Raw genomic sequence first — 21,592 nt, 5'->3', positions numbered from 1 at the left:
CTTGGGAGATTGCCGCCGCCATATTTGTTGCGGGCAGAAGCGCTCCATTACAAGCTACTGGACAGTAGTGGCAGCCATGAGCTGCTGACCCCGGTGTTGGAGTATATAGTGGACGTGTATGTATTCACCTGCCTCTCTGTGTTGGGATTTGGGGGATTCAGGAGTATATCTGGTAGACTAGGCCTGGGTTACATGGTCTTGTTGCATAGGACAATGATAGGTCACATGACTGTTTCGTCCACAGGAATTCATGGGGTCAAAAGGTGGTCACTAAACATTGCAGCCACCTATCATATAATTGTGTGTAACCGTGATGACTGTGTGATATTGACCTCGAACCAAAGAAGGTCATGTAACCTACTTCTAGGATCGACTCTGACATTGACTCTTTGCACAAAACTCAATGCAGATTGAACATAAAATTGCATTAAAGTTAACTTTTAAAACAAAATCACGTTGCATAGGGCATAGTTTGGCAAAAGTAGCCTGAACCTTATACCGCTGTGTAAAACTGCCCAATTGTGCACGGCCATAATACGTTACCCATAGATGTCCCCGGGACCCTATTCCTGTATGTCTCCAATTATATACAGGTGCCACTTTCTGCTTCCAGTCTTGGCCAAATGTCCACCTTGTCTGTTTGGAGCGTCGATTACACTGGTGTACCACCACTCTATTAGGGTACATACACATGATCAGGTTTACACGTGGGTGTCATTGTGGAAAATCTGCCCTGTAATATATGCGTGCATCTATGAAAAATCTGCACACACATTCATGCCAGTTGGTACAGCTTTTCAGTATAGATTTCCGTGCCCTTACATGCAGATTTTCTGCAGGTAAATCCTGATATTGTTCATGTACCTGATGGCACTACCATAGATAGGGCGCAGTACTCAAACTTTTATTTGGCAGGCATTTCTCCTTTAAGATGAATGGAATGGAGTGGCTAGGCACCTGAATGAACCCTCATTGGTCGGGTACCTGGTGCTCCTGTCTGTTAGGACTCATCTCTTATATATACTGTATAACATGGCTGCAGCCTAAGCCAAATTTCGCTTTATTATTCACCGCTCGCTACTTTTCTGGCTTTACCCTTTCATTTTAGATTCAAATTATTTTTGCAAATTTATCTTTACTACATAAAGGCCCTAAAATTATAATATAGGCTGCGGCATAATATGGAGCCTTCTGGGTGCCATTGTCCTAATAATAACAGGGCCTTGTATCAATCATGTGACTTTAATAGTACAAGTCTCTTTGTATAAAGCAGAGGGTCCTTTAGGATCCCTAGCCCACGAGACCTAGGTGCAACTGCAACCTCCACACCTCTTAGGGAGGGTTCACACGGTGTAACGTGCCGCGTGATGTGGCACGTCTACGCCGCGGGAGCCTTGGCGGGCCTTACACGCTCCCATTGATTTCAATGGGAGCAGGGATCATATGCGCCGCGCTAGTTTGCGGCCGTGATTTTGCTGAATACAGGTTGGGATGGTGACGTATCCTGATCTCCGTCTCCCTTTTGTGGGAGATGGTGAACATTTGGAATGTCCAAAGACACATAAAATTCACGTTGAATTCTTTAATTTCTTATCTTTGGGGTATATTCACAGTGAGAAAGCTGCGGAACAGGCCTCACACCTGATTAACCTAACTATATATGAGGGTAAACCACGTGCAAACCCGCGGCAGAAAGGCAAGGGTCAGCTTCAGCTTTCTACCACACATTCCACAGTGCCAATTTTTAGAGAGGAATCTGAGGTGGAGACTGCCATAATTTCCTCCATGTGAACAGGCTCTTATAGTGTCGTGGGCTTCTACTGAACCTAATCTTTTGCTTATATGAGAGTTACGGACAGATGGAGAGACAAGGTGAGGTGACTGAGGAACTGTGTAGACCACCTGACCTCCTGAAAGATGGATAATTTGAGATAATGTGCCTTCTTTATTGTATATTGTGCTATAGGGAATGTCCCCTCAGATACGAATAGACAATAGTAGTCAGATTGGAAAGTCACTGCAGAGGGTCTCTCTAAAGCTAGTTATACAGCTTTTCCTCCTGATCCCCTATAGACATGCACACTTGGCTCACACAAACATGGATGTGTTGTCCATATGGAAAGGAGCGTAAACCTCAGCCAGACACTAACTAACTGTTTTATTTTACCCTCATCTGTCCACAGGACTTGTTTCCAAAATGCATCAGGCTTATTTAGATATTCTTTTTGCAAACTTCTAATGCTGAATTGTATGATGAGGACACAGGAGAGGCTTTCTTCAGATGACTCTTCCATGGAGGCCATATTTGTGCAGGTGTCTCTAGAACAGTAGAACAATGTACCATAACTCCAGAGTTTCCTAAATCTTCCTGAAGGTCTTTTGCAGTGAAGTGTGTGTGTGTGTGTGTGTGTCTCTGAAATTTTTCTTGGTCGTGCAGACCTTATTTTGACCTTCACCATTCCTGTAGCTGCCATTTCTTCATTACACTTTGAATTGAGGAAATGGCAACTTGAAAAATCTTCTTATAGCCTTCTTCTGCTTTATGGGCCTCCACCATTTTCAGCAGCTTTGAAGAACCTATGGCTGCTGTATTTTGACACAAGGTTGGGAGTGGCTGGGGATTTATAAAACTGTAATATTTGCATCACTTGGCCTTTCCTAACAATGATGAGGAAAAAGCCACAACCCTAACTGGCTAATGAAGGTCTGAGACCTTGGTCACAGTTACCTAAGCACACAAACTTTTGCAAGGTACTCCTTTCCCTTCTTCACTCTAACATAATAATACATGGCTATTGCTTACAATTATAGACGAGAGTGTTTAACCTTTAACTTTATGCTTTATAAAGATATTTTCATCTTCAACTTACTTAACTGTTCACAATAACAGTCATTTTGGCCAGGGGTGTCCAAACTTTTGCATGCCACTGTATACATCTTTATAAATCTATATATATACACACACTCACTCTAACCAAGCATTCAAGTGTTTGGGGAGTTGGGGAGAATAGCCGTCAACTAACAGCTATCTTAGATCTGTTTCTGTTCTATGGCCAACTTTGTTCTTCATTGTGTATTTTGTACTTACTATTATCCTATAGATCTTGCTATCAGTGCTGAGCCATTGTTTGTTGTTTACATACCTGACATGGTTAGACAGAGTTTAAGGGGGGGGGGATTGTGTAGAAAATTATCCAAATTACTCCAATAGTTGATGCCCATATAGATGTGGGGCTGATCTTGCAAGGACCTAAACTTTGGGTTCTATATCTGGTGACCATATAGCAATTTGTGGTATCTAAGATATGGTAGTGTGGTCCATCCTCCGGTAGTGGTAGGGTTAGTGCCATGTAACTTTGTCTTGTTCAGCCCATTATAGTCAATGGATGACCACATGACCATTTGTAAAAAGTTGAGTTTAGCTGACAGAAGACATAGGAAAGTAATTTTAATAGAGGGATTGGTGGGGGTTACAGTGTTTGGACCACTACCATTAAGCTATGCCACCAGTGTCTGTACCATTTAATTGGAGCTGGAGCTCATACAGGTGGAGGAGATGTTCTCCTTAACCCAGATCACGCCAACTTGTAGACTATACGCCCGCTATCGTCAGTAGACTAGACATGACATGATTTTATATATTCTTGACATGTCAGGAAATTTCCCTAAAGCTTTAGTTGATGGGAGGTCTTAGAGATTACTTGCTTGGTCAGAGATTTAAGAGCGTCCATGTTGTCACTCGCACATAATCCAGTTGTCGACAAAGAACAGGGTGTTGTCCTTGATCCTAGAGAACAATCGGGAGAGGTAGGTAGAATGAAGCTTATAGCGCAGAATGTTTTCTGGCCTTCATCCGTCCACAGTATTTTATATTAGCAGTGCGGTCTTGTAGTATGTGCAGAGAAATATTATACATGTGTATTGTTACATACATGGAACATAAGGCTGAAATCACACATGCACTTTTTGATGCAGTTTTCTGAGCCAAATTGTATCCAGCGGGATGGAGAACTATACGTCCTTACTTTACAATGTTACTTTGTTTGGCTCCAAAATCTGCATCAAAACTGCATGTGTGATTCCAACCGTAGGCTAAGGCCACACGTAGCAAATTGTAGCAGAAACAAAATGCTGCAATAATGCTTTAGTTTTTCACTGCTTTTCCACTGTTTTCAATTTTTTACTCTCCTCATATCTATGGGGAAACCACTGCATTTTCGCAGGTGAAATTAAGATGTTTTGTTTTTTGAAGACGCGTTTTCCCTTTTTTTCCACAGTGTGGGAATGAGATTAGAGAGGTTATGCCATGACACGTATTTGTTCTCTATCCATAGGATATTTGATAAATTGCTGATAGGTGGGTGTCTGACCACTGAGACCCCCACCGATCCTGAGGACGGGGGTGTTTTACCCCTGCTGTGCTATGAATGCAGCAGAAGCAACAAGGGCAGTCTCTCTCTCCAACAGGGAGTTCAGCCACTTCTCCTGTGGCCGTGTTTATGGGATCGGTGGCTGCCTCAGCGGTCAGACCCCTACCACTCAGCAATATATCTGATATCCTATAGATAGAGGATAGATACCAGAATGTTTTGAGGTATAACCCATTGCTTGTATATGAGCCGGTTACAGAGATGTCGGTGCTGTTAGTTTTGGTATCGCTATCACAGCACTGACCTTACAGCTCAGCATCATTGCCAGGTGGTCCGGATATCCATTTATGTACATGCAGATTTGGGGGCAGATCTTCCACATGTAAATCCTGATCCTACATACACTGCAGTCCTTCATATACTCCTATCATACAGACTATTTCTCAGGGACACGGTCACCTGCCATAGTCCATGTAGGTGATGGAGACTGGTACAGGTAAGAGCAGTAGAGGTGCAAGATTTAGTATATGCATCTGAACTGTATATATTTGCTAATTGCTGTGAAGCAGACAGCCACTTACAGGGAATATACACAATTGTGTATCTCCAGCCTCTCCACGCCATGCTGTCAGTGCCAGTCCCATTCAGAGGCAGAGTGGCCGGATATATAGTGGTTGCACATAGACAATGGTGTAAGCGACGCTGCAGCAGCACTGCCGACTGCGCTCATGTGAGTATTTCTTACTAAGCAGTCATGTATGTACATGTTGTTGCTTCCATGATATTGATATTGCTCATGTACTTTTCATACTGTACATTTCATCTGCTCTATTTAGTCTCTATGGAACTGGCGAACATGGCTTACTACAGTGCTGAGTTTTAGTCTGAGACCACATGTTGCAGAAATGCAGCGTTTTTCACTGTCATAGATATGAAGCAGGAAAAAAAAATGCAGAAAAGACAGAGTTTTTGAAAACCTAGTATGCTTATTTTACCTACAGAAAGCCTGTGCTTTCCACATAGCCTTAGGCCGAGTGCGCAGGCCAATGCTCCTCTGAGGACGCGTATGATGGTCCGTTTTGCTTTGATGAACATTGAGCAGGTCTTATTCGGCTCCATGTCATCAGAACATGATGGATCAGAAGCCCCCATAGAGGCAAGCGAATCATCGGATGTTCTCAGATGTCGCTCCAAGGGTCAGAGAGTGCATTCCACTGCAAAATGTGCTCCCCCCTCAGATGGCCCGCTTTTACAAGTGCATGGGGCCTTATATGGGGGACAAAAAAAAGAAAACGGTGAAAATTGCAGGCGTTTGTTTTCTATGTTTTTTTTTTTTGGCTGCGTTCTACTACATGTGGCCTTAGCCTAAAAGAGGGTATTTGGGCCCCTGGGCAACTTTTATTAATAAAGTAGCTTATTGTTGAGCACCAATACCGCACTGATAAGCTGTTGCGGCAGCGTCTGGTTGTCAGAAGCTATACAAGGGAAGGTGTCAGAAGCATTAGGCACAACTGCTGTATAGGGACCATGTTTTAATATTGCAGCACTGCTCCTGTTGAAGTGAATAGGAGCAGAGCAGTAGTACCCCAGCACGGCCGCTATACAGTGGTTTTGGGTGTCGGGTTCCCACCCATCAGATTCTGATGGCCTCTTCTGAGGTCCAGGGGCTCGGACAAGCACTTTCATGGAGTGACGGCATGCATGTCTGACCACTCAAAAGGGAGGGGGATGCAGGACCCCCGATGTCATAATCGATGGGCGTCTCAGTGGTCAGACCCTTATCACCTCTATAAGTAAACCTTATGTCCTTATGGAAACATGACAAGGCACCGCTTATCTCCTGTTTATCCCATTTGGTAAAGGAATTGCTCTATAAGCAGTTCCCTATACACTAGTATAAGACCATGATGGTGGTCATTGTGTGTAGTGTCCTCGCACACTTGTGATGTCACATTGGGCTCCGTTCACAAGTATTCCAATTTTAACTTTTACTTATTTACTATTAATTCTGTGGAAATGATGGCGAATTCCTGTCTCTAGAGGAATAAAGCCCTGAGGAGACGCATCCTGTACACATGCTGTAAGCCGCCATGTTATTCATCAGCCTATCAGTGACATGGGAAACTGTCCGCTCCCACAATTCTCAGGCACGTTGTCCCAGCTCCGGCAGACAGATGTTGCTCACATTTACCAAACACAGTTTCTAGTACTTTAAATAATTCACTTTTTGGGATATTTTGAGGTATGAAAAGGGGTAAAATCCTTCTATTTATTGTGGTGGGTGCTGTATATAGGTGACCGGATACATTACATAAAGGTAGGCTCATAAAGTGGCCCATTGATCGGCGGATGAATCACCGGCGTTCTCCTTTATACACATGCACACTTGACTCGAGTAATCCATGTGTACTGAATAGGAGAGGGGAGGAAACCGCTGCCAGAGACCTCTTATTTCTCCAAGGAAAAGGCATGGAATATGTTAGAATCTCTGAAGAATGGGGATTTTTGACCCCTTTTATAAATGGAGCCCCCCCCCCCATCGTGAGAGCCACATTATATGTGTGCATGAGGCCTTAGTAAAGTGTTAACTTTCAGTTTCACTGTAGGCTGTAAAGCAAGATGCTTTTTCCCTGTCTGGCCTGCAATATATTTAGTTTGGCCCTAGATGTCAGCACAAATGTGTACACCAGCAAACCTGTACAATGTACAGTATGTACTTTTTCATGATTATGCAACTTTATGAGACTTGCGGCCAAGAATTATAGGGTTAATTGACTGGTCTAAGGTTCATCTATATAAAGGACTTGTGCCAAGTTTGCTTCTGGGTGAACCGACCGCTGGGACAGTACAGTGTCTGCAATCTCTGCAAGTCACATAGAGTTCAGTAATGTGGAGTCTCTCCTAAGTGACTGCTGTCCCATTCAGACGGGGGGTAACAGGGACCCCCATTCTGGTGATCAGTAGAGGTCAGAGGCAGCTCTTTTGTCACTGGATATCTATCAGGCTGTACAAAATCTCTGTATGTGATATAAAATGAATATATTCGCCATAATACAGTGTGAGATGGTTGTTGTGTAATATACCATGTTATTAATTAACCCTCGGGGTCAGAGCTGGAGGTCACATTGGGGTACATAGGGTATAATTTCCTAAGCTCTTGTGTATATTGAAGTAGATACTGCTTTCTACGTTCTAGTGTGCACACAATAGTAAAGTCCTATCCTTTGCCAGAATGCACTCACATTCTTTAGCTCTTGCAAAGACCAAAGTCCAAAGCCTTCTTTTTCTGCCTGGTCCTGTATGGAAAGGGTGTGGGGTACTATTTCAGCCGCAGAATAGGGGGATTTCTATCTGCTTATCACCTCTCTATGCTTGTATTTCCCACGTACAGGACAGAATGGCAAAACGGATCCATGCCCGGAGACTGGAGGGAGTGGATGAAAATATCTGGTGAGTCGGAGGTGGGATATCAATGGGGTTTGATGGGCGTGAAGCCAGAAGGTCTCGATCATTTAGCCTTTTATAAAGCTTTTTTTCCCCTGACTAACTATATGGTGCGATTCACTTTTATTGGATCTAAAAATTTAAATTTCCGTATATAGGTTTTTTTTTATTTATTTGTCTGTTCCTAGGAAAGCTGAGTGACAATTTGCCCTAGACTACAATCTCCATTGTGTTGCATTCCAGTTTTCCTAGACTCCTGAATGATTTAACTATCTATTAAAGCGGTCCCAAAGAGTGTCTCGCTCTGGAGGACCTGTCCTATCCTGCATTACCCAGATAACTCATTCATTTGAAAGGACAATGTGTAATTTTTTTAATTCCCCTGTGATGGCACTGCAGAAAAATTGGATACTTGCTGCTAGAGTTCCCAACAATTGATCGCTGGAGGTCTCAGAAGGAGGACATTTTGGAGCAGATTTATAAAGACTGATGTTTTTAATGGCAATTCCCTGCATCAGCAGAGGATGTGCTAATACCGTGCACCAGGAGTTGGTGCTCCCCATTTGCCTGCACCTCCGCTCAATGTACTCTGAAGAGACCTTAGAGTATAATATTAGCCGTTTCCGTTCACATTTTTGGTCTGAACGAAACCGATGAGCTAAGTTTGCAAGGTTGGCCAACACTTACAGTGGGGCAAAAAAGTATTTAGTCAGTCACCAATAGTGCAAGTTCCACCACTTAAAAAGATGAGAGGCGTCTGTAATTTACATCATAGGTAGACCTCAACTATGAGAGACAAAATGAGAAAACAAATCCAGAAAAACACATTGTCTGATTTTGTAAGAATTTATTTGCAAATTATGGTGGAAAATAAGTATTTGGTCACCTACAATCAAGATTTCTGGCTCTCACAGACCTGTAACTTCTTCTTTAAGAGTCTCCTCTTTCCTCCACTCATTACCTGTAGTAATGGCACCTGTTTAAACTTATCAGTATAAAAAGACACCTGTGCACACCCTCAAACAGTCAGACTCCAAACTCCACTATGGTGAAGACCAAAGAGCTGTCAAAGGACACCAGAAACAAAATTGTAGCCCTGCACCAGGCTGGGAAGACTGAATCTGCAATAGGCAACCAGCTTGGATTGAAGAAATCAACTGTGGGAGCAATAATTAGAAAATGGAAGACATACAAGACCACTGATAATCTCCCTCGATCTGGGGCTCCACGCAAAATCTCACCCCGTGGGGTCAAAATGATCACAAGAACGGTGAGCAAAAATCCCAGAACCACGCGGGGGGACCTAGTGAATGAACTGCAGAGAGCTGGGACCAATGTAACAAAGCCTACCATCAGTAACACACTACGCCGCCAGGGACTCAGATCCTGCAGTGCCAGACGTGTCCCACTGCTTAAGCCAGTACATGTCCGGGCCCGTCTGAAGTTTGCTAGAGAGCATTTGGATGATCCAGAAGAGTATTGGGAGAATGTCCTATGGTCTGATGAAACCAAACTGGAACTGTTTGGTAGAAACACAACTTTTCGTGTTTGGAGGAAAAAGAATACTGAGTTGCATCCATCAAACACCATACCTACTGTAAAGCATGGGGGTGGAAGCATCATGCTTTGGGGCTGTTTCTCTGCAAAGGGGCCAGGACGACTGATCCGGGTACATGAAAGAATGAATGGGGCCATGTATCGTGAGATTTTGAGTGCAAACCTCCTTCCATCAGCAAGGGCATTGAAGATGAAACGTGGCTGGGTCTTTCAACATGACAATGATCCAAAGCACACTGCCAGGGCAACGAAGGAGTGGCTTTGTAAGAAGCATTTCAAGGTCCTGGAGTGGCCTAGCCAGTCTCCAGATCTCAACCCTATAGAAAACCTTTGGAGGGAGTTGAAAGTCCGTGTTGCCAAGCGACAGCCCCAAAACATCACTGCTCTAGAGGAGATCTGCATGGAGGAATGGGCCAACATACCAACAACAGTGTGTGCCAACCTTGTGAAGACTTACAGAAAACGTTTGACCTCTGTCATTGCCAACAAAGGATATATAACAAAGTATTGAGATGAAATTTTGTTACTGACCAAATACTTATTTTCCACCATAATTTGCAAATAAATTCTTACAAAATCAGACAATGTGATTTTCTGGATTTGTTTTCTCATTTTGTCTCTCATAGTTGAGGTCTACCTATGATGTAAATTACAGACGCCTCTCATCTTTTTAAGTGGTGGAACTTGCACTATTGGTGACTGCCTAAATACTTTTTTGCCCCACTGTAGTCTAAAAGGGGCAGGACCTAAATTATTGCCATTAATCGTAATTGAGGTAAAATACCCAATTAATCGTCAAGTCCTATGTGTTACTCTTCATCCCTAAGCTCCAGTATGGGTCTTCATCGTCATGGCTCACCAGTCACAGGCCTCAGTGGTCCCTGATGTCATTCAGGAAGCTTTAAGAGGTCTGAAGATTATGAAGACCCATTTTATTCAGCCCCCAGTTTTAGAATGGAGCAACCCTTAAAAAATAGGAACTATTGTGATAATTGAACGTTCAACCAACCTCCAGTTCTGAGCTGAGCTCACGGCTTTTATGTTTTTCCTGTGTTACGTCTCTTGCAGGGTGGAATTTGTCAGCCTCGCTGACCAGTATAAAACTGTGAACCTGGGACAAGGCTTCCCCGACTTTTCTCCGCCGAGTTATGTGAGAGAAGCGTTCGCCAAAGCCATTACAGATGAGGGTACCTTACTGAACCAGTATACCAGGGCCTTTGTGAGTATAACATCTCTTGCTATCTGTGTTCATCTCTTCAAGTTTCTGAGTTTCTCATATCATAGCTGGGTGGGATGGGACAGAGACCATACTGGTGGGTGACACCACTATGTGTACTACTCTCTGTAGAGCAGATGACCGCACATACTGACTCTCTCCACCATCATATTTACACGTCCTGATCACACGTGGTAGGACAGCTGTCATTGCCCATTTCTGCAGTATGGTTTCTTATACAGGTAACTCGTATTCCTACCATGTTTTCCACCCCAATCTCAGTCATGTTCTTCATTACAGGGACACCCTCCTCTGGTGAAGGCCCTCGCCCAGATCTTTGGACCACTGCTTGGGAAAGACCTGAATCCTTTCACCGATGTCCTGGTGTCGGTGGGTGCATATGGTGCTCTATTTTGTGCCTTCCAAGCTCTGGTAGATGAAGGAGATGAGGTAAGGCAGTATAATATTACCCAAAATTATTATTCACTAACATTATGGGTTACCCCATAAATCTAAAATAACCTATTTTTTAGTATTTATTATTATTTTTTTTTTAATTCTGCTTTTCTCCACATGTTGGAGGGTCAGTTGACATATCTGCCTGTTTCTAACACTGTACGCTCTGTCACCAAAGTGCCCACACATAATATAATGTCTCCATACATTACAATACCCCCCAGGACACACACACTACAGTGTCCAGCATAGGGGCAGTTTAACCTTGAATGTGTATGCCCCTGCTGACTTATATTTTCTGAGCACCTACCTACCCTGATCTACGTATATTCTCCTTGAAGCTTCAGGGCCCCCACTTACCATGTCCATGTATAATACTGGTATGGTCTTATTTCAGGTTATTATCATTGAGCCATTCTTCGATAGCTATGAACCCATGACATTAACAGCTGGAGGACGATGTGTGTTTGTTTCCCTGAGACCTGTAAGTATGTCCTAAAATTTTACCCTTTGTGCATTGGGGTTGTATTATTGTGGGGGAGCTTTCCTTCATAAGTGACAGGGCTGTCACCAAGAGCCATGGAGTCTGTGTGGTATCTTAGCTAACCACTTTTTAATGCGTATAGGTTTCAGTGCGGGGGCTCCCAATCGGACTCCTCGAACGGAATACTGAACACAGATGTGAACCGGGCCTATTATATTATATTATGTTATATTGTTTTATTATGTTGTGTTATGTTGTCTTATGCTGTTATAATATGTTGTGTTATCTTTTGTTGTGATAAATTACATTATATTGTGTTATGTTATTATGAGTTTCTTGGCTTACGGGGCTTAACTTTAAACAGCTGAAAATATATTTATAGTGTGAATTATGTATCCTTTACATCTCTTCATTTATCATGTACTTTATTATGTCTTCTATACATAGCAGAAGTCTGCAGATGATGGAAAACCCCAAAGTAGCAGTGACTGGAGGCTGGACCCTGCTGAGCTGGAGGCGAAGATTAATAAAAATACTAAAATTCTAGTGTTGAACACCCCAAATAATCCCCTGGGGAAAGTAAGTGAGAGTGTTAGATTATTTAGGCACCTCATAGGCTCTCTCCTTGGTATGATAGATTTGCCAGTTTCTGTGTTAGGTGTAATGCCATATAAAATACCCAATAAGTCAGGGTTCGACGTATAGCCTGCACAGCTGCACAGGGGTTCATAGGTGGCAGGGATCTTAGTTTAGCTATGGGTGGTTTTAAAACAAGTATTCTCCTTTCCTCTCACAGTCTTTGTGTATCTCTTATAGATTACAGAATATCAGATAATGCATTAGGATAGATTACCAGTATGTGATCAGTGGGATTCTGACACCCAGGCCCCCCACTGATCAGCTAGTTAAAAAGACCACAGTGCTCAGGTGAGAACTGCTGCCTCCTAGCTGAATTACAAACACAGCACCTTACATTTCGTAGTGGTTTTGCTTGGTATGGCATGTCAGCCCCATTCACTTGAATGAATCTGAGCTGCTGCTCTACCATGTCCCTGGGTCCTCTGCGTAAGTGGACTAGAAGTGCACATGCATGCCAATCACTCTCTTGACTTGCATGGGACTGACAGAGTGGTATGCTCCTTATCTCATAGACATGAGTGCAGTAGTGGCCATGTATATGCTCTGCTCCTTTATTCTCAGAAGGGGATTCAGGGCCTCCATTCTCATAATCAATGGGGGTTCCAGTGAACAGACTTCTTCAGTGATCATTCATGATCACCCACTCCATAGGTAGATAAATACAACCCCTTTAACTTAGAATACTCTAGTAGGGTACTTGAAAATGAGCATTAGGCCCAATACATGTGACAGAGTGTCTTTCTGATGTGGGGCCGGATTTGCAGTGAAATTTACTGGGATGACACTCTGTGACATCAAAAGTGCGTTCCGTTATGCATTCACATCTATGGGGACTTTCAATTCATTCTGTTCTGATCAAAACTAAATGGATCAGAGTCCCCATAGAAGTGAGTGCATCAAAGAATGTGCTTGGATATCACCCAATGAATGAGTGTCATCCCAATGAATTCTGGATCCCAAATCATATGCACACTTTGTCTTGTGCGTGAGGCCTTACAAACCAGTCAATACCTTTAAGTAAAGATGATGGATTCTGACAATGGGCCTTTCTCTTGCCTTTCCTTTATTTTACTGTAATGTACAGTATTACATACCAAGTCCTGTTTGCAGGTATTTACGAAGGAGGAACTGGAGGAAATTGCTAATATTTGTGTGAAATATGACCTTATATGCATCTCTGATGAAGTGTATGAATGGCTGGTGTATGACGGGAATCCGCATGTACGCATTGGTGAGTATAAGCCTCAAAGGTGCTTTATCAGATGCATTGTACAAGGTCTCTATTGCCCAATGTCCAGTATTGTGGACAGCTACATCTATAGACTCCAAAGCTCTTGACCCTAGGTTTTAGGGGCTGTACACTGCTTTTACTACCAGCTGGTGTTGGGGAGAGAGGTCTTGTCTATCCGCAGGGTCTTCAGCCTCTTAACCACGCTTCTTTTACTCTCCGCAGCTAGTCTTCCAGGAATGTGGGAGCGAACCATAACTGTTGGAAGTGCCGGGAAGACCTTTAGCGCCACTGGATGGAAGGTGGATATAGTGACATCACACTTATTGCTGCTGAGTTATATTTGACCATTAAAGGGGTCTTCCAGGATAAGTTATGAATTGGAGATTGGCAGGGGTCTGACACCTGGGAGACCACAGATCAGCAGTTTAAATATACCACAACATTTGGGTGAGCACTGCGGCCAGGTACAGAGCTGTGCATTGTATAATGGATGTGCTTAGTACTGAAGCTCAGCCCCATTCACTTGAATAAGACTGAGCCTCTCACTGGCCATGTGTCAAGTGAATACGACATCACATGGCCTGTAAAGCTGAAGCAGTGCTAAAGGAACAGGGGTTCCAGTTATCGGACACCTACTCATCTAATTGATGACTTATCCTGATTATTATATATTATATTCTTATTATAATTTGTTATCGCGATTTGTTGTGCAATCCATTGCTCTATGTTATCAGTCATTTCAAGGTGGGAAATGGCTGACGGTAACGTTCTTTAATGAATTAAGGTGACTGCTCATTGGATGTCGGCGGAAGCCACTGATTTCAGCAGGACAGACTGGCCATCTAATTCTTATAGACATGTCTAGACCCCCATTCCCCATCAGAAGATGTCAGAGAAAGAAGGATCAGGCATGTTGAATATCCACTTGCCTGATCTAATTGAAGCTAAGGCTGGGTTCACAACTGCAGACACCCAGTGCAGGTCATTGATCTCCGGCAAAAAAAAAAGTCCTGCAGTCCTGACTTTTTCATCCCTCGATTTCAGTTAAATAGACCGGACATCCAATAGACCCCAATATAGTAATTGGGGTCCCTCGAGCTCTGTTCATGTCTGATATTTTTGCGGTCTTCTGAATGGATACCCACTTGGGCAGCAGTTTATTACCCTCTTCCTATTGAGACCACCGTCCTACCTCAAAGTAAAGCATATTCTCTGTTACAGGTTGGTTGGGCTCTTGGGCCTGATAATCTTCTTAAACATCTCAGAACGGTGCATCAGAACTCTGTCTATCACTGTGCAACTGGTGCCCAGGTAAGAGTACAAGACAGGCAGCAGATGCTAAGCAGTTTGGGTAAAAGACAGGGCACAGGACGCCCCTTATACTTCCACGTGCACTAATTTAGCCTGTGGAAAGTAGACAAACCCTTTAAGACATTGCAGAACAACTCTTGGCTACATCCCTTTGGTTGAGCTGATCAAAGATGTCCAAATGCAAGATAGACAACTACAGTCTCTTAAAGGGAATGTTGTGTCATAAAATGACCAGTGTTCGGGAAAATACTTTGGGAAAGTATTTTAAATACAAAATATAAAATATTTATGACTGAAGTATTTTAAATACAAATACTACTTCAAAAGTATTTTTAAAATACTTGAAAAACTTTAAACAAAACAAATGGAACAATTGAACATAGACCAAAAAGTGTAATATATAGGTTTAAAACATCGTTTAATAAAAAATGCAAATAAAAATCTAATCATTTTATGGGAAAAATGCTGAATTTTTTATTTTATTTTTTTATTGAACGGTATTGGCAACGCTATCCCGATTCCCGAAAAGCGCAAAATGTTCATTCAAAAAAACCTAAAAAAATATGCAGGAAAAATATGCAAAAGAAGCTAATTTACTGTATTTCATGACATAACCATACAGTAATATATTCCCGATAGGATACTTTTTTTAAAAAAACAAGTAAATAACATGTTAAAAACGTAGAAATTGTTCATTTTTATCATTAATAAATTAACAAGTTAACGCAGCGTAGCGAGATTCTCATCAATTCTCGTGAATCTCGGGACACGTGAGAAAATTCTTTGAACATATTTTTTTTGTTTTAAAGGATATTAATTTAGTTTTTTATATAATTATATTTCATTTTAAATTTTAAATCGGCATTTTATTTTAATTTTTAATAGTGTGGAAGAAATCACTTTCAGCTCACGCACCCCTAAACCGTATGTCTGGTTTTAAAAATTTGCTTCGGGGTTGGGGATTGTAAAATAAAAACCAAACCATGATGTAATTAAAAAAACTTACCCTTAAGTGCTTAAGGAAGTTGGACGTTGAGTTTATTTGACCCGTGATGAACTTGTTTGGACAGGCCTTGCAGTAAGCAGACACTTTCTGTCCTGCCCCTGCCGCTTTGGATTTAGTCTTATTTATTTTGAAAAAAGTTCCGTCCAAAATTTCAGGGAGATGTGGATCCTCGAGATCTGAATCATTGTCGGTTGCGTCCCCTTCACTGGTATTACGATTTTCCTCCATTTTTGAAGTAATTTTACAGAATGGATTACTCGATCGGGATGATTAAAAACTAAAAATAATTCACACTTCACTACAAGGCGGACTTGCGTTGCTGGAATGCGCTGGAATTTTCACTCCTCTAGTCGCACCTTGTACGAGAAACGAGAGTGATAATGTGACTCGCACTGTTGTTGTTTGTTTTTTTAAGTGCGGTGAGGCGGGTTATTTAAATTACATTTGTTTTGAATTTAGACAGCAATTAAAATACTTCCTAAAAGTATTTTAATTACAAATACAAAATACTGAATAAAAAAAGTATTTTAATTACAAAATACAAATACCTGACAAGTATTTTAAATACTATTTTAATTACTTGTATTTTAAATACTCCCAAACACTGAAAATGACCTATTATATTAATTGTTTTTTTTTTTGGATCAAATTTTTTAGAATATTTAGTCATTATTTTTTTATTTTCCTTGTCATTATCTACATCAAAATGTAATCCAAAAATGTTGCATTTCTCACTCTGGCCATTGAGCCTCAAAATAGGCGAACACATCATGTTCTGTAGAGATCACTTCTTAGTGGTCGTATCATTATCAGTACAGGCAGGATTCCAATGACATGGATCACCTATATATAGCTAACACAAGACCGACCATGCACAATATCTGCAATCTATGGATATATTTGGTCCATGTGGCTGCTGTAAAAAATATTTGCTTGGTGTTAGCATGTCAGAATCTGTTTTTAATAACTAAAAATATGGACGATGTATTCCTGTCTTATCTGAAGGCTCACTTAAAGGGGTTGTCCAAGGTCAGATATTGATGACCTTAGAATAGGTCTTCAGTATTAGATCAGTGGTGGTCTGACACCCGGTATCCCCGCCGATTGACTGAACAATCCACCTCAACACTAGATGGTAACCTGAAACTTTTGTGCAGGAAGCTGTGGCCCAAGGATTTCGTAAGGAACTGGAGAGGTTAGGAGAACCTGAATGTTACTTTGTACAGCTGCGGGATGAGTTGCAGAAGAAGCGGGACCGGCTTTACCACTGTCTGACAGAAGTAGGGATGAAACCTGTAATGTCCCAAGGCTCTTACTTTATGATCGCTGACATCTCTCGCTTCAGTAAGTTTACATAATTCTAAGTCCCGAAGCTATAATAGCATAACCGGTGCCATGTAATTGTGTTTGCTTGTTAATATGGAGTTTAGTGTAACAGGTTGGTTTTCATTCTCCTATGTAGAATCGCAGGTTCCTCCTCCGAAGGACCCCAACATACCGTATGATAACTACTTTGCAAAATGGATGATGAAACATAAGGTAAATCAAATACAGGCAAAATACAGGCAGAGAGAACTGAAAAGAGTTGGGGGTGACTTAAAACGCCCAATGAGAATATGAGGTGTAAGTCTTAGGGGTGATGTGGGATGTCTGCAGCTCACACTTATTTAGATCAGCAGGTCACAGTGTTCTGACTTAAGAAACCAGTGATAAGCAGATCGCAGTGGTCTAACTTCAGAACCTAGCAGCCGTCCCAGTGATCAGATGATTGTAGTGGTCCTACTTCAAGAACCAGCAAATGTCCCAGTGATCAGTCATAGTGGTTTTGCTTCAAAAACCAGCAAACCATGGTCACAGACCACAGGTCATTGGAGGAAAAGTCATATTATATGCTGGCCATTCTGTGCAGTACTTAGACTGGATGTGCCAGATCAAGTGAATGGTCTGCCTGGTGAGTGCTGGCACTATTCACTACACATCCATATGTCCTGTACTACAGGGCTAAAAAATAAAATATATCCCCGGGGCTTTAAATCTGTTTTTCTGTTTGTACTTTTAGTCATTTGTAATGATCTTTCTTCACCTTCCTCTTTTGCAGCAATTGGCGGCTATACCGGTGTCTGCCTTTTACAGCGCCCCCCATAAGAAACAGTTTGAGAACTACATTAGGTTTTGCTTTGTAAAGGTAACTATGAATTTTTAGTAATGAGATTGTAACATTGAGTTTGGATTTTTGTTTGCAAACTCCCAAGGCAGCCCGTAAGTGCTTACAGACCACCCATTGGTCATACATGTCCAGGCAATAATCAGTTAAAGGAGTTGTCCTATTATGGACACTTATTCCGTATCCTATTGCCGCCCCAGAGATCTGGAGGACAAGTTACCAAAAGTCCCCCTAAGGCCTCCTTGTGTATGGAGTGCAAGTGCGTTTGCGTGACCAGCACTCCATTCACTTCTATGGGGCTGTGGGCACCTTTCCTCCTGGTCACTGTGGGACCCGTCAATCGGGCCCCAGCGACCAAACAATTATCCCCTGTCCTGTGGATGGGGGGAAAAAGTGTACATAATGGGGAGAGCCCTTTAAATCTGCAAGAACTGTATGTAGCTATGGAAACTGCCATGATGCGGCTTCCTCACGCCCGAGGGTCACGTGCCTGCAGGTTCAGAAGTAAAAATAATTTTTTAAAATTTTTTAGCAGTACTTTATGCTATTAAAAAAATGGCAAATTTTCCTTCCCATTTTTCCATATCTATCCAGATATTTAAAGAAATAAAATAAAACCCATGCAAAAAATAAAATGACATAAAAATAAAGCTTCACGTATCTTTGATAAAGAATGAAAAATTTGGGTTTTGAATAAACCGAACAAAAAGTTCTAGTCATTAGTTTGTAAGTACCAAAAATCTAAAAATGTGTCTGGTCATGAAGTGGTTAATGTAGCATCTGCTGACTGGGCAGCACAGGACTAAAAAAGAACATATAAGATAGCACAAACACAAAAATTGTGCTATTTGGAGTGTATACACCAGGGGGCAGTGTGCTCACAGTAATGGTTGGTGCGCTGTCTTCTTCTCAGGAGGATGCTACGTTGAAGGCTGCAGAGAAGATCCTCCAGAAATGGAGTAGTGAATCTCCTGGACCCAAGGACCAATAACCGTTATGTCGCCTCTCCTTCTACAGAAGAACTATGGCACAACTCTGATTTGCACACTTTAATTGTTAAATGTAATTGACTTTGTCTCTAGCTGATGTGGTTGTGATATCCAAAAAAAAGGTGAAAACCTCATCTGATGCTGTTTTTTTACATCCTTCAGATGACTCCACAGCTGTCCATGAGTGGAGTCTAGTATTGCAGCCCAATGCTATTGAAATAAAGGGGACTGAGCTGCAATACCACATGCAACCTGTGGATAGATGTGGCACTGTGTTTGGAAGAAAGCAGCCATGTTTTTCTAATTCTATACAATCCCTTTAAAAGTGGTTGTCCGCGGGAAAAACTAACTTAGATAAATGCGTTAAAACAGTACTCACCTCACCTGTTCCTTACCACTTACCCTTCCCTGCTGGTCCCTACTTCTTAGTCCCATCATGACGCAACCAATCACGGCGGTGTCGTGCCTCAGCCAGTGATTGGTTGAGGATGTATTTCTAGTGTGTTGAAACTGGCCCCGGAATTAGAGGTCACTGGGGACCCATTATCAGAATGGGAACAGCTGGGGCCCATCCCTTTAGGACAAAAAAAAGACCTGGTTGTGCTGCAAAAGGATCTAAAGGGATGTCAATATCTGATTAAGGTTCCATGTTGCCAGGATTCTGATATTGATGATCTATCCTTAAAGGGGTTTTTCAGGATTCTGATATTGATGATCTATCCTTAAGGGGGTTTTCCAGTATTATTATATTGATGATCTATCCTTAAAGGGGTTTCTATGACTTGGAGCAAACTCTGGGGCAGCCAAGGTGGGTGTAAAACACAATAGAAATACTCATCACTCTGATCTCGCTCCCTTTGCCTGCTCATGACTGGACTCGCTGGGTCAGAAGCGGTGAGGCTCACATAACCAGTCGGTGTTCTCAGTGGTCACCGGCCCCTCTCCAGGAAACACTGAGGCCACTGATTTATCTCAGAAGTCATGGGATCGTCTCCAATTCCAGCATATGAGACCCGTCACAAGTAAAGATATCTTGACCGACCAGGAGTTTCCTGTCAAATTTTGGACATCCCCTTTAATGTGCTTAGCACATTGCCTAATATTGTATAGCTTGCTATTGTAATTCATCCCTATTCAATCAAATGGGGACCGAGTTCCAAACAGGCCATGTGACTAATAAACATGATGTCTCTGCCCTGTGAGGAAGAAGCAGCACATGTCACACGGCCACAACAAGTTCAAACCGCAGAACAGTGGGGTTATCGGTGGTTGAACTTCACTAATTGGGATATCCGAAACCTGGAAACCTTCATTCTTAATAGCTCAGCAGGTCGGGTTTTAGGATCTCAGACGAACACTGAAAAGATGCTCCATAATAGTTATTTTATGGGGGATACAAGTAATTCTTTACTGCACCATACCGGAGAGCCGACCAGTCTGAATGTGAACGATTGACATATGATGTGGGCTTGAAGTAAAATGCACTTTTTTTTTGGTTTTGTGTCCATTTCCTATGAACATGGAGATCTTGTGACAATTTACTGTATTTTGGTTAGAAAATAAAATGCAGTTTTAGATTTTGCATTTCCTGTCTCTGAATCGTTTATATAGATGAAATTTTTTATGATTTATTGGCGGATATGGCATACTTGTTTCAATGGCGGGTAATCCCATCTCTAGGACCCCCACCAATCACTATAAGGTTAATGCCGCATGTTGCGGAAACGCAGCTTTTTTTGTTGCAGATTTTGTTACGTTTTTTTGAGCCAAAGCCAAATAATGGCTACAAAAGTAAATGGAAATATATAAAAAGCTCTTATACTTCTATCTTCTGCTCAATATAGCCCTGGCGTTGGCTCATAGAACCGCAACGAAATCTGCAAAAAAAATCTGCGTTTCCACAATGTGGGGCCTTCACATATTAGTCTGTGCTCTTCTGCCACAAAGTAGGGTCTGCTATAACCTTCCACTATCATGTCTGTAAGGGGAGATTTAATATTACATTCTACTGAATCCCATGCCCACTTTGCGGGAAAATACATGGTGCAGACACGCAGCGATTTTCATTACCATCGCGGAAACTCCGCAGAGGAAACCTCAAACTTTCTATGCAAAGCGCTGCAGGGAACAACCGTGATGTGTTGCCATTATGGTTTTCTCTGCAGTGCTTTTTTGCTGCGGAACGCTACGTGGGGCCTTAGCCTATAAGGGATTTTCTGAGATAATTAAAATACTAAGTGAGGTAAGGGGTGTAATAAAATAAAAACAGAAATTATAACCACTTACCCCTGTCCAGAAAATAAAACCACTTACCCTAGTTTTGTTGGTACATCCCCCCCCCCCATTCCCTTTGTGTTTCAGACGGCTCAAGCTGGATGTTCAGGGGCTAGGGTGATCACGGTGGCCAATAACAAGCTACATGTCCAGTGATGTATCAGCAGTGATGTCACCTGAGCTCCTGCACTTCCAAACTGAAGACCCGAGAACCAAAGAGAACAAGGGATACATCGCCATAAGCGAGGACCAGGGGTAGGTGAGTGTCATTTCTTATTTTAATTTTACCCCACCCCAGTTAGTTAATTATTTATCCTGGAAAACTCCTTTTAAATTTAGGCTAGGTGTGGGGTTGCCAGGACTGTAACCTAGAAGTGAATGAAGCATCGGATATGCAGGTGGACTGGAATTCCATTAACAACTATTCAGTCCTCTTCCTCCTGATCACTGG

General features: G+C 42.1%; 1 protein-coding gene across 4 annotated transcripts; it reads left to right on the top strand.

The window, feature by feature from the left end:
• LOC142184909 (kynurenine--oxoglutarate transaminase 1-like) lies at positions 1 to 20,395 on the top strand. 4 transcript variants are annotated; one of them, XM_075260057.1, is made up of 14 exons: positions 18 to 116; positions 4,981 to 5,100; positions 7,762 to 7,820; positions 10,440 to 10,590; positions 10,888 to 11,037; positions 11,441 to 11,527; positions 11,975 to 12,106; positions 13,277 to 13,397; positions 13,620 to 13,696; positions 14,619 to 14,708; positions 16,872 to 17,058; positions 17,177 to 17,253; positions 17,813 to 17,899; positions 18,792 to 20,395. In XM_075260057.1, exons 2-14 carry the CDS (start codon positions 4,993 to 4,995, stop codon positions 18,867 to 18,869), a joined length of 1,404 nt encoding a protein of 467 aa, XP_075116158.1. In that variant the 5' UTR covers positions 18 to 116; positions 4,981 to 4,992; the 3' UTR covers positions 18,870 to 20,395. The 4 variants fall into 4 exon arrangements, with proteins under 4 accessions (XP_075116159.1, XP_075116158.1, XP_075116156.1 ...); XM_075260058.1 differs by lacking the exon at positions 4,981 to 5,100 and having other exon boundaries at positions 1 to 116; XM_075260055.1 differs by lacking the exons at positions 18 to 116; positions 4,981 to 5,100 and having other exon boundaries at positions 7,597 to 7,820.
• The last annotated feature ends 1,197 nt before the right edge of the window (positions 20,396 to 21,592 follow it).

Source organism: Leptodactylus fuscus, chromosome 11 (genome assembly GCF_031893055.1).
Source record: "Leptodactylus fuscus isolate aLepFus1 chromosome 11, aLepFus1.hap2, whole genome shotgun sequence".
Taxonomy (NCBI): Eukaryota; Metazoa; Chordata; class Amphibia; order Anura; family Leptodactylidae; genus Leptodactylus; species Leptodactylus fuscus.
The sequence above is the reverse complement of the archived record's forward strand: the minus strand, read 5'-3'. Positions and strand labels throughout refer to the sequence as shown.

What these genes read in the sequence shown, in the direction of transcription:
- LOC142184909 (XM_075260055.1), top strand. Translation starts at nt 7,603, where the DNA reads ATGCACTCACATTCTTTAGCTCTTGCAAAGACCAAAGTCCAAAGCCTT. An exon ending in TGTTTGTTTCCCTGAGACCT is followed by an intron (nt 11,528 to 11,974) that starts GTAAGTATGTCC and finishes TTCTATACATAG; the next exon opens with CAGAAGTCTGCAGATGATGG. An exon ending in GAATCCGCATGTACGCATTG is followed by an intron (nt 13,398 to 13,619) that starts GTGAGTATAAGC and finishes TACTCTCCGCAG; the next exon opens with CTAGTCTTCCAGGAATGTGG.